Source organism: Takifugu rubripes, chromosome 5 (assembly GCF_901000725.2).
Source record: "Takifugu rubripes chromosome 5, fTakRub1.2, whole genome shotgun sequence".
NCBI classification, from domain to species: domain Eukaryota; kingdom Metazoa; phylum Chordata; class Actinopteri; order Tetraodontiformes; family Tetraodontidae; genus Takifugu; species Takifugu rubripes.
In genome coordinates this window covers 10,020,854-10,033,639 of record NC_042289.1, presented here as the reverse complement: position 1 = coordinate 10,033,639, position 12,786 = coordinate 10,020,854, and the positions used below count along the sequence as shown (strand labels likewise).

Sequence of the window (12,786 nt, the reverse complement as noted above, 5' to 3'; positions counted from 1 at the left end):
CACTAAATAAATAAAGTTAATTTAAACTGAACAAAATTAAAAAAAAAATAAAAATAAAAATATAATTTTTTGTATTACACAATTAAACACCAATTATATTCAGACATTTCAAGTATTCACAAAGAAACAAAAAAAAAAACCCAAACAGGGGAACTTTGACCTTCCCTGAATAGCTTTACACAACACCTGTCAACACAATGGACACATACACACGTGGGTCACACAGGTGACATTCAACAAGGTCATTTCCTTTATTGAAGAACAAAGGCCAAGCAATAATATGTGGTAAATTTAGTAACAACTTTTAAAAGCTAACACATCAAACCTGCAACGAAAATGTAAACATTAAAGTTCCGAATGTAATGTATATTTGACATTAATTAATCCTGGATAGTCTTTTGATTCATGGTTCTGGAATCTTTAGCATCTTGTTTATTGGCATAGGACTTATTCTGGGTCTTATCCCAGTCTACATAGCAACTGTTCATCCACTCCATTCCAAGGCGATATGTAATCTCCTCTCAGCTTTTATGGACTGGCTCTCAGCCTGAATTTTATTTGAGAAGTGGTTGGACTGCAACTGTATACCACTGACATTTATGTGCTTTTCCAAAACCATATTCTGTGCCTCTCAAGACATACAGCACTTCAGTCAGTTTAGAATTAATAACTCTGAAGATCATTAACAATGTTGTATTTATTTATTGAAACAAGCAGTTGACAGATCCTTCACTTATTGAAATACTGATAAACTAAACAGTTTCAGGCATCCAACACACAAGATTTGTTCTTTATTAAAAATGTCCTACTGTATGTTCACATACAGTATATATATATATAATTCCATTCATCCATACATACAATACAATTATGGACAGGGGGTAGGATGGATGGCCCGAGGCCAGTAGATAGGCAGGTAGGCATACATGCAGAAGATAGATAGATAGATAGATAGATAGATAGATAGATAGATAGATAGATAGACAGATAGACAGATAGACAGATAGACAGATAGATAGATAGATAGATAGATAGATAGATAGACAGACAGACAGACAGACAGACAGACAGACAGACAGACAGATAGATAGATAGATAGATAGATAGATAGATAGATAGATATGACCCTGTTGGCTCTGATTCTATTTTATTCAGTCGTTGACACTGTATTATTGGAACACCAAATGTGTGACATGTTCTGCAACTGTACACCATTGACATTTGTGTTCTCCAATACTGTAATGTCAGTATCTATCTATCTATCTATCTATCTATCTATCTATCTATCTATCTATCTATCTATCTATCTATCTATCTATCTATCTATCTATCTATCTATCTATCTATCTATGTCATTCACCTCATTTACATTAATTCAAAACCTACCTCTACAATGTAATCATGAAACAATGAGACAACATGAGATGCATGTAGTGGGATGTGGTGCTGGTGCGTTAATTTCAAATTTACATCAGGGGTGAATGAAGGGTATCAGATAAAGGCACTTTTATATTTGTCCTCTATTTACTTTGGAGTAAATATAACTTATTTTATATACATGTATAATTTATTTTACATGTATATACATATAGGTAGCATATGTTTTGACTTTATGTACATATGTATTGTAAATTTACAACTGTGTATATTAAAACTATAATGTAAAAACACCTGCTGCTATAAATTTGGACACAAGGAGATATTCCTTATTGTGAATGTCACCAAGACAGGACTAAGGGCACCAGAGAAGAATGCATGACCAAAATGAGCAGGGCACACCTACTGAGCAGACAGTTCACTGGCTATAAAAGAGTCTGCTCAGCAGTCTTTTTTTTTTAAGTGATAGGCCTCTGACTCAGGTAAGCCAAATTCATTTGTACCGTGTGATGTGTGGAAATTTTTCAATCCAACAAGGTGTGGACCTCAACAATAGGATGCTAACGAAATAGAATATATTGCCAAAATATCATTAATGTAACATTTTTTACAACTAGGATCAGAAGAACACACCTGACTTAATTACATCTTTCACTGTTAGGAGAGAAGGTAAATCAGGTTTTTGTTTTGTTTTCAAAATTGCCGATTCACAAACACAATAATTTAAGGCATTTGTTCAGCATGGCGTGAAATAATGAAATAAATAGCAGAGACATTTTTATCAATGAAAATCCCTTCTTTCAGTATCCTAAGGTGCCATCATGAGTACAGACGCGGAGATGGAGCAGTATGGCCCTGCTTCTATATACCTCCGGAAGCCAGAGAGGGAGAGGATTGAAGCACAGAATACTCCTTTTGATGCCAAAACAGCCTATTTTGTGGCTGAACCTGCCGAGATGTATCTGAAAGGCAAACTCATCAAGAGAGAGGGTGGCAAAGCCACAGTTGAGACGGTGACAGGAAAGGTAGGGGACTAAATGCTGCACCACTTGTAATAGAGTGAACAAATAAAACTACAATATATAACCAGGAAGATTGAGAAGCTTGCTCATTTTGAATGTTTTAATTCAGACCATCACTGTGAAAGAGGATGACATCCACGCCATGAATCCTCCAAAGTTTGATAAAATTGAGGACATGGCCATGATGACCCACCTGAATGAACCATCTGTGCTGTATAACCTCAAAGAGCGTTTTGCATCATGGATGATCTACGTAAGCTTTAGTCTCCTAAAGTATTGCACATATATACTCTATCCATTGAACACTTCTATGAAATATAAAATTTCTTTCTCTTTCCTGCAGACCTATTCTGGCCTCTTCTGCGTCGTGGTGAACCCCTACAAGTGGCTTCCAGTGTATGATGCCCAGGTTGTTAATGCATACAGAGGAAAGAAGAGGATTGAGGCTCCACCACACATCTTCTCCATCTCTGATAATGCCTATCAGTTCATGCTCACTGGTAAGATCCAGCATGCCAGAGAATAATGCAGGAAATTAAAATCACAACATGAATCGGTTTCATTATAATATGTATATATTCACTTTAGACCGTGAGAACCAGTCGGTCCTCATCACGTAAGTAAAAAATTTCAATGTGTTTCATTGTGACCTTAATACTGTTTTTCCGGCCAAATCAAAAATATACTTTATACCCTAGTGGAGAATCTGGTGCTGGAAAGACTGTCAACACCAAACGTGTCATCCAGTACTTTGCAACAATTGCGGTGGCTGGAGGGGGTAAGAAAGCAGAGCAAGGCTCTGGAAAAATACAGGTAAAACTGGGTCTCTTTTGAGAAATACTTTTTTCATCCTTCAATCTGAAACTATAATCTCAATAGTTGAAGGCTTAATTATTTTGTTCTCTAGGGTTCCCTGGAAGATCAAATCATTGCCGCCAACCCTTTACTCGAGGCTTACGGAAATGCCAAGACCGTGAGAAATGACAATTCTTCTCGTTTTGTAAGTATGATTTTCATAGACTAATATAAGACCAATATTGTTTTTCAAAGTAAAACTTTTAAGTATTTCTTTTCTCTTTTTTTGTCCATCAACAGGGTAAATTCATCCGAATCCACTTTGGCTCTAGTGGAAAGCTGGCTTCTGCAGATATTGAAACATGCAAGTCCTTTTAATGCTCACAGTGTTGGTATAAGCAGCAACAGTAACAGCAGTTGATTTTTTATTTATTTTTAAAATCCTCATCCTTTTCCACAGATCTGCTGGAGAAGTCACGTGTCACCTTCCAGTTGTCTGCTGAGAGGAGCTACCATATATTCTATCAGCTGATGACCGGACATAAGCCTGAACTGCTGGGTGAGATTATGAAAATGAATAAATAATAATGGGAGACATATGATGATATTCACACTTTATTGATGATATGCACATTTATTCCACTTTCCTCCAGAGGCTCTGCTGATCACCACCAACCCTTATGACTATCCAATGATCAGTCAGGGTGAGATCACTGTCAAAAGCATCAATGATGTAGAGGAATTCATTGCAACTGATGTAAGTCTATACATCTTTGAGTTACAATAACAAAAGATGAATACCAGAATAACTGATTTATTAAACACACATTGCAGACTGCTATTGAGATCTTGGGATTCACTGCTGAAGAGAAAATTGCAATCTACAAGCTGACTGGAGCTGTGATGCATCATGGCAACATGAAATTCAAGCAGAAGCAGCGTGAGGAGCAGGCTGAACCTGATGGCACTGAGGGTAAGTATGTGAAAGGAAAACACGTTTAATCAAAAAATAATGTATTAAAGTTTGACACCTTTACATGTTAAACATATCTGTGCTCAAAAAGAACAGAAAGGAGGTAGCTGTGAATTAGTTACCAGTGGTATCATTAGGCATATGATAGAAAAGTACAATAATGAGTCTTTTAATTAATTATTTATTTGTTTTGCTTTTTAATTTCTGTCAGAGGCCGATAAAATTGCCTACCTTATGGGCCTGAACTCAGCTGATATGCTGAAATGTTTGTGCTACCCAAGAGTCAAGGTTGGTAATGAGATGGTGACCAAAGGTCAGACTGTCCCACAGGTAAGGAAGAAGAATCATATCATTGAAGAGCTAGATGCACGTTAAAGCATTATAGTGGCTGACATATACTCAACGTCCCTATTGTCAGGTCAACAATGCTGTCAGTGCTCTGTGTAAGTCTGTCTATGAGAAGATGTTCTTGTGGATGGTCATCCGTATCAATGAGATGCTGGACACAAAGCAGTCAAGGTCATTCTTCATTGGAGTGTTGGATATCGCTGGATTTGAGATCTTCGATGTGAGTTATCAGTTGTAATTGGAGACATGATCTTCAGCTTTTATGTATAGGACAATTAACAACAGTCCTTCCATAAAATGACAGTTCAACAGCTTGGAGCAGCTTTGCATCAACTTCACCAATGAGAAACTGCAACAGTTTTTCAACCACCACATGTTTGTCCTGGAGCAAGAGGAGTACAAGAAGGAAGGCATTGAGTGGGAATTTATTGACTTTGGTATGGATTTGGCTGCCTGCATTGAGCTTATTGAGAAGGTAAAAGATCACTCTGATATTGTGATGTCTGTATATATCATAGAAATATTCATGAAATAAATTCTTCACAGCCAATGGGCATCTTCTCCATCCTGGAAGAGGAGTGCATGTTCCCCAAAGCCACAGACACGTCTTTCAAAAACAAGCTGCATGATCAGCATCTTGGCAAGACCAAGGCCTTTGAGAAGCCAAAGCCTGCAAAGGGCAAGGCTGAAGCTCACTTCTCCCTGGTCCATTATGCTGGCACTGTGGACTATAACATCAATGGCTGGCTGGATAAGAACAAGGACCCCCTGAATGACTCAGTTGTTCAGCTCTACCAAAAATCTTCCAACAAGCTCTTGTCCATGCTGTATGCTGCACATGCTGGTGCTGATGGTATGAACTTCTATCCTTTCATAATTGAGTATGAAATAACAACTCTTCACAAGTGATCCTGATAATCAAAGATTAATTGTTTTAATATGCAGATGCTGCTGCTGGTGGTGGAAAGAAGGGAGGAAAAAAGAAGGGTGGTTCCTTCCAGACCGTGTCTGCTCTTTTCAGGGTTAGTTTTATACACCATTAAAAAGTATTGTGGTGACTGCTAGATTGATTTACTGATACAATTGATATTTTGCCTTATAGGAGAACTTGGGCAAGCTGATGACAAACTTGAGAAGCACTCATCCTCATTTTGTACGTTGTCTGATCCCCAATGAAACAAAGACCCCAGGTTGGTGCTTGTATTGTTTTGTTTGACCTCAAATGTATAATGTAAAATTTTTTAATGGTTTGCTATTGAATATTTTCCACACTGTTCAGGTCTGATGGAGAACTTCTTGGTCATCCACCAGCTGAGGTGTAATGGTGTCCTGGAAGGCATCAGAATCTGCAGGAAAGGATTCCCCAGCAGAATTCTCTATGGTGACTTCAAGCAGAGGTGATATCTTAGTAGAATCAGTTGAACATATTATATTATCTGTAAGTTGATGACTGAACTGTTGTATCTGTATTCTCTTGTAGATACAAAGTATTGAATGCCAGTGTCATTCCCGAGGGACAGTTTATTGACAACAAGAAAGCTTCAGAGAAGCTTCTGGGCTCCATTGATGTGGATCACACCCAGTACAAGTTTGGACACACTAAGGTGCAGTTTAGAATACAGCAGCAAGAATAGAAAGAGTTGTTTTGTTTCCATGTGTGCTGAAGACTGGTTTCATTTCACTGGATTCACAGGTGTTCTTCAAAGCTGGTCTGCTGGGTACCCTGGAGGAGATGAGAGATGAGAAACTGGCTGAGCTGGTGACAATGACTCAGGCCCTCTGCAGAGGATTTCTCATGAGGAAGGAGTTTGTTAAGATGATGGAGAGGAGGTAAGAGCCATATAGTATATATAATGTATCAATAAATAATTATTATTTAAAGTCCAAAATTAAATATGTACAATTTATACTGTATCTTGTGTTATTTTAATCAGGGATGCAATCTTCACCATCCAGTACAACGTCCGCTCATTCATGAATGTCAAGAACTGGCCATGGATGCACCTGTACTTTAAGATCAAGCCTCTTCTGAAGAGCGCTGAGACTGAGAAGGAACTGGCTCAGATGAAGGAGAACTATGGTAAAATGCAAACAGACCTGGCTACTGCCCTGGCCAAGAAGAAAGAACTGGAGGAGAAAATGGTTTCCCTTCTGCAGGAAAAGAACGACCTGCAACTGCAAGTCGCCTCTGTAAGGAGAAGATGAAACTGTTTTTTGTTTTAGGACAGAGAATAAGAATGATTCATTTCATATATGTGTTCAAACTTTAGGAAAGTGAGAACCTTTCTGATGCGGAGGAGAGATGTGAGGGACTCATCAAGAGTAAGATCCAGCTGGAGGCCAAACTCAAAGAGACAACTGAGCGACTGGAAGATGAAGAAGAGATCAATGCTGAACTGACAGCCAAGAAGAGGAAGCTGGAGGATGAATGCTCTGAGCTAAAGAAAGACATCGATGACCTGGAGCTCACCTTGGCTAAAGTGGAGAAGGAGAAACATGCCACAGAAAATAAGGTTTACATGAAGCACAAAACTTACTGAAGCACAAAATCAAAATAGATCCCTGGTCATAATTGTTTTAGTAGTTGGTTAGACTGTAAAAATCTGTACAATATCATTTTGCATAACGTATAATTATAGGTGAAAAACCTGACAGAGGAGATGGCATCTCAAGATGAGTCTATTGCCAAGTTGACCAAGGAGAAGAAAGCTCTCCAGGAGAGCCACCAGCAAACACTCGATGACCTCCAGGCAGAGGAAGACAAAGTCAACACTCTGACCAAGGCCAAGACAAAGCTGGAACAGCAAGTGGATGATGTAAGAAAATGACTGAATAATGCACCTCTTTCAGAGCATACTGGGTGTTTTCAACATTAAAATATATTCAAATAATAAACATTAAATGTCACCTGAAAGCTTGAGGGATCACTGGAGCAAGAGAAGAAGCTCCGCATGGACCTTGAGAGAGCCAAGAGAAAACTGGAGGGAGACCTGAAACTGGCCCAGGAGTCCATAATGGATCTGGAGAATGACAAACAGCAATCTGATGAAAAACTTAAGAAGTAAGATTAAAACATTATTTGTTAAATGAAATTCACATTATATACATTTTGGGGGATATGCAGATTTCTTGTTTATTTTTCATGCATTCAGGAAGGACTTTGAAATCAGCCAGCTGCTCAGCAAGATTGAGGATGAACAGTCTCTTGGTGCTCAGCTTCAGAAGAAGATCAAGGAGCTCCAGGTAAAGAACTGGATTAAATGTTTATGTCCGTGAATTGAGAATTTTTTGCCCAATGCAAACCTTCACATTTCCAATCAGTACATTTTTGATTGTTCTATTCATCAAATCTGTAGGCTCGTATTGAGGAGCTGGAGGAGGAGATCGAGGCTGAGAGAGCTGCTCGGGCCAAGGTTGAGAAGCAGAGAGCTGATCTCTCCCGGGAGCTTGAGGAGATCAGTGAGAGGCTTGAAGAAGCTGGTGGAGCAACAGCTGCTCAGATTGAGATGAACAAGAAGCGTGAGGCTGAGTTCCAGAAGCTGCGTCGTGATCTTGAAGAGTCTACCCTGCAGCATGAAGCTACTGCAGCAGCCCTCCGTAAGAAGCAGGCTGACAGCGTTGCAGAGTTGGGAGAGCAGATTGACAACCTGCAGCGTGTCAAACAGAAGCTGGAGAAGGAAAAGAGCGAGTTCAAGATGGAGATCGATGACCTGTCCAGCAACATGGAGGCTGTTGCTAAAGCTAAGGTGATCATGAAGCAATTGCATTAAATTATTTTCAGTTAATGTCCCGTTGGAATAGTTAATAGGAATGAATATGATATAATTACAACATCATAAATTCATGTCCCTCACAGGCCAATCTGGAGAAAATGTGCAGAACGCTTGAGGACCAGCTCAGTGAAATCAAGTCCAAAAATGATGAGAATGTTCGGCAGCTCAATGATCTGAGTGCTCAGAAGGCTCGATTGCAAACAGAGAATGGTGCGTATTTTTGTAATGAAAAGTTTTAATTAAAAGTGTCTCATTAAAATATTTCTTATTTCAGTAATATAGTGTGTTAAGAACAAATGTAGAATATTTATGAAAATGCAGGAGGTGTAATGGAAATGTGGATCAGTTGTGGTGCCATATAAAATTGTTGTTTCCTGATCAATGACAAACCTTTGTCAGTTTAGTCTCGTATGCAAAAAGTCATTCAACCCATATTATAATTTATTCAGGTGAGTTTTCGCGCCAAATTGAGGAAAAAGAAGCTCTTATTTCTCAGCTTACGCGAGGCAAACAGGCTTACACTCAGCAGATTGATGAGCTTAAGAGGCACATTGAGGAGGAAGTCAAGGTAATAAATCTCTAATATTACCTATCTGTTAATACTGCCTTTAAATAGATCTCACACATGACAGACTCTAACTTAATCTGCATGATAGATGTTTACCATAAACCACTAAAGTTACTTATTGTAAATGGTGTGAAGAAAATGTAAATTCCTTGAAAGCTTAGTTTATGTTCTTCTGCATAAACAATATTCTTTACAATATAGATAAAGTATGACAAGACTAAAAAATAATTGTATTTTCACATTATAGTTTGGCCATTTTAGTAATTTTGTGTCGTTTTTGACATTTTTAATGTGACCACAATGCCCTTTAGGCCAAGAACGCCCTGGCCCACGCTGTTCAGTCAGCACGCCATGACTGTGATCTGCTCAGAGAGCAGTACGAGGAGGAGCAGGAAGCCAAGGCTGAACTGCAGAGAGCAATGTCCAAGGCCAACAGTGAGGTGGCTCAGTGGAGAACCAAATACGAGACGGATGCTATTCAGCGTACTGAAGAGCTGGAGGAAGCCAAGTAAACCTTCTAATCCTTCAATGTAATTCAGTGTTCCCTACTTTTATTTCAGGTAATCACATTACTGTTCACTACAGGAAGAAGCTGGCCCAGCGTCTGCAGGACGCTGAGGAATCCATTGAGGCTGTGAACTCAAAGTGTGCCTCTCTGGAGAAGACCAAGCAGAGACTGCAGGGTGAGGTGGAAGACCTCATGATTGATGTGGAGAGAGCTAATTCTCTGGCTGCCAACCTTGACAAGAAGCAGAGGAACTTTGACAAGGTAAAACAATTTAAACATTGATTGATCAGGATTATATACAAAACCCCAATGTAAAATCATAAAAACCATGGACCAAATCAAGAGTTTGCTGGGCATTCCTTCAGGTCCTGGCAGAATGGAAGCAGAAGTACGAGGAGGGTCAGGCAGAGCTGGAAGGAGCTCAGAAGGAGGCTCGTTCTCTCAGCACTGAACTCTTCAAGATGAAGAACTCTTATGAGGAAGCTCTGGATCATCTGGAAACCTTGAAGAGAGAAAATAAGAACCTGCAACGTATGTCAGATTTCATGTATTTTACCGCCACATAATAATGGTATCATTTTTATCATATTATTCATTCTTTTATAGAGGAGATCTCAGATCTAACTGAGCAAATTGGTGAGAATGGAAAGAGCATCCATGAGTTGGAAAAAGCCAAGAAAGCAGTAGAAAGCGAAAAGGCTGAAATTCAAACTGCACTGGAGGAAGCAGAGGTATATATTTTTAATAAAATGCATTCATTTTTTAAAATTGTGCTTTCTTGATGAACACCATTAATTTTTGGATTAAAACTACCTATTTTTTCCAACAGGGTACGCTGGAACATGAAGAATCTAAGATTCTTCGCGTTCAGCTGGAGCTCAATCAGATCAAGGGTGAGGTTGACAGGAAATTGGCAGAGAAGGATGAGGAGATGGAGCAGATCAAGAGGAACAGCCAGAGAGTGATCGACTCCATGCAGAGCACACTTGATGCTGAGGTCAGGAGCAGAAATGATGCCCTGAGAGTCAAGAAGAAGATGGAGGGAGACCTGAATGAAATGGAGATTCAGCTGAGCCATGCCAACAGGCAGGCTGCTGAGGCCCAGAAACAGCTGAGAAATGTCCAGGGACAGCTTAAGGTTGGTTTGGTTCAGCTGTTGTTAATGTGATCAAAATATTAACCAAGAAGAAAACTGACCTTGTGTCTTTGTTGTCAGGATGCCCAACTGCACCTTGATGATGCTGTGAGAGGACAAGAAGATATGAAGGAGCAGGTTGCCATGGTAGAACGTAGAAATGGTCTGATGATGGCTGAGATTGAGGAGCTCAGAGCTGCTCTGGAGCAGACAGAGAGGGGACGCAAAGTGGCTGAACAGGAGTTAGTTGATGCCAGCGAGCGTGTTGGTCTGCTTCACTCTCAGGTTGGGTTCCATTAATTCTCTTCTCAAGAAGCTACTATATCAACTATTCTTTATAAAGATCTTGCTAAGACTTTACTTTTTAAACATTCAGAACACCAGTCTTCTGAACACCAAGAAGAAGCTGGAAGCTGACCTTGTCCAGGTTCAGGGTGAGGTAGATGATTCCGTCCAGGAAGCGAGAAATGCAGAAGAGAAAGCCAAAAAGGCCATCACTGATGTGAGCTCCCATCTATCATTTAGATGGTCCATTTCTCATTTGCTTCCATGCTCTGAGAATATTAATCCTATCATGGACTCTAAATAAAGAAGGGAAATGTTTGTAATTTCAGGCTGCCATGATGGCAGAAGAGCTGAAGAAGGAACAGGACACCAGTGCTCATCTGGAGAGGATGAAGAAGAACCTGGAGGTCACTGTCAAGGACCTGCAGCACCGCCTGGATGAAGCAGAGAATCTTGCCATGAAAGGTGGCAAGAAGCAGCTCCAGAAACTGGAGTCCAGGGTAGCTATAAACCCTCAACATAATTCACATGTTCGGACATTCCTGGAGAAAAATATGATGGAGGATATTAATTATCTTTCAGGTACGTGAGCTGGAAGCTGAGGTTGAAGCTGAGCAGAGACGTGGAGTTGATGCTGTTAAAGGTGTCCGCAAATATGAGAGGAGAGTGAAGGAGCTGACATACCAGGTTAAATTTGATTGTGATGAGATTAACATTACAATACATCAGGAGAAAACTCAGAACTGATTATTTAAGATTCTATACCATTCTTTATGCAGACTGAGGAGGACAAGAAGAATGTCAACAGACTTCAGGATCTGGTGGATAAACTGCAGCTCAAAGTGAAAGCTTACAAGAGACAAGCTGAGGAGGCTGTGAGTCAACAACACTTTTGTGACCATCTCCTTAATTTAGAATATATAATAGCATTCTTGACTTCCTCTTCCACCCCCTCACAGGAGGAGCAGGCCAACACTCACATGTCCAGGCTGAGGAAGGTTCAGCATGAGATGGAGGAAGCTCAGGAGCGTGCTGACATTGCTGAGTCTCAGGTCAACAAGCTGAGAGCCAAGAGCCGTGATGTGGGGAAGGTACTTTGTGCTATCATTCACTGTGTTGTATATCACCATTTGAAATACATTTATTTTCACATTATTGTTTAATGTTAATGTTACGTACCAATTAAAGCATTTTCCTTTATACATTAATGCCAGTATTTCTGTAAATGTTCCAATATTGTACCTGAAAAGCTAATCATCCTTTTTTCTTTCAGGGAAATGATTCTGCCGAGTAGAAAAATAGTCCCCTGATGGATTTGATTGGAAATCATATAATATGAGTTTCTGAGCTTTTTCTTGTCAAATCTCAATAAACCGTTTTTACTGCATTTTGAGTTTGTTTTTCTCCTTTTACTCCACAAAACATTTGCTTAGAGCTCAATATCCCTAATATCAACTCTGGTATTTACAATAATTTTACAATAATAACTATCCGATTTCACTTTTTATTTTTACATTAGGTATATGAGGTTTTCCCTGCCAAAATAATTGTTTTAAGATAAATAACAAGAATAAACATTTCTTTTTCTGCAAAGCTGTCACAACTAATTGATAAAGTATATAAGATATTAATTCAATATCACTTTATAACATGGACATTATTTTGGCACACGGCCCTAGGTTACAGGCATTCAGATCCCTTTTTTCCGCAACATAAGCCTTCCTTCACATGGACTGTCTTGTTCACCGGATGACAAAGGGGCTTTGTTTTATATATAGCTGGCTGCCTGTAAGGTGTTTGTGGAAGGCGACACCACTGGTCTATAAAAAACATTCTCTCCAGTAGCTTGCAAAATGATTGACTTCAATGCACCCTGAGGTTAAAAAAAGTACACTAATAGTTAAATGAAAGTTTAAAGCAGGCCAACACTCACATGTCCAGGCTGAGGAAGGTTCAGCATGAGATGGAGGAAGCTCAGGAGCGTGCTGACATTGCTGAGTCT

The 12,786-nt window shown here is 39.5% G+C and overlaps 1 protein-coding gene across 1 annotated transcript; it reads left to right on the top strand.

Moving 5' to 3' along the window:
• Positions 1-2,183: 2,183 nt before the first annotated feature.
• LOC101071797 (myosin heavy chain, fast skeletal muscle) lies at positions 2,184-12,171 on the top strand. Its single transcript, XM_029836900.1, has 39 exons — positions 2,184-2,402; positions 2,509-2,652; positions 2,743-2,899; positions 2,988-3,015; positions 3,098-3,212; positions 3,307-3,399; positions 3,495-3,558; positions 3,655-3,753; positions 3,848-3,951; positions 4,029-4,167; positions 4,379-4,497; positions 4,586-4,735; positions 4,820-4,990; positions 5,062-5,368; positions 5,461-5,537; positions 5,618-5,705; positions 5,795-5,912; positions 5,996-6,119; positions 6,209-6,345; positions 6,450-6,705; positions 6,786-7,028; positions 7,155-7,331; positions 7,431-7,576; positions 7,668-7,758; positions 7,872-8,261; positions 8,372-8,498; positions 8,738-8,856; positions 9,168-9,364; positions 9,442-9,625; positions 9,730-9,895; positions 9,971-10,095; positions 10,194-10,502; positions 10,581-10,784; positions 10,876-11,001; positions 11,114-11,284; positions 11,367-11,471; positions 11,564-11,659; positions 11,744-11,875; positions 12,058-12,171. The coding sequence occupies exons 1-39, from the start codon at positions 2,199-2,201 to the stop codon at positions 12,076-12,078; spliced, it is 5,823 nt and encodes a 1,940-aa protein (XP_029692760.1). The 5' UTR covers positions 2,184-2,198; the 3' UTR covers positions 12,079-12,171.
• The last annotated feature ends 615 nt before the right edge of the window (positions 12,172-12,786 follow it).

Bases quoted from the DNA above. Each gene is read 5' to 3' on its own strand.
- LOC101071797 (XM_029836900.1), top strand. From the start codon at position 2,199: ATGAGTACAGACGCGGAGATGGAGCAGTATGGCCCTGCTTCTATATAC. The intron at 9,896-9,970 runs GTATGTCAGATT...ATTCTTTTATAG, and splicing joins AGAAAATAAGAACCTGCAAC to AGGAGATCTCAGATCTAACT. The intron at 11,285-11,366 runs GTAGCTATAAAC...ATTATCTTTCAG, and splicing joins TCCAGAAACTGGAGTCCAGG to GTACGTGAGCTGGAAGCTGA.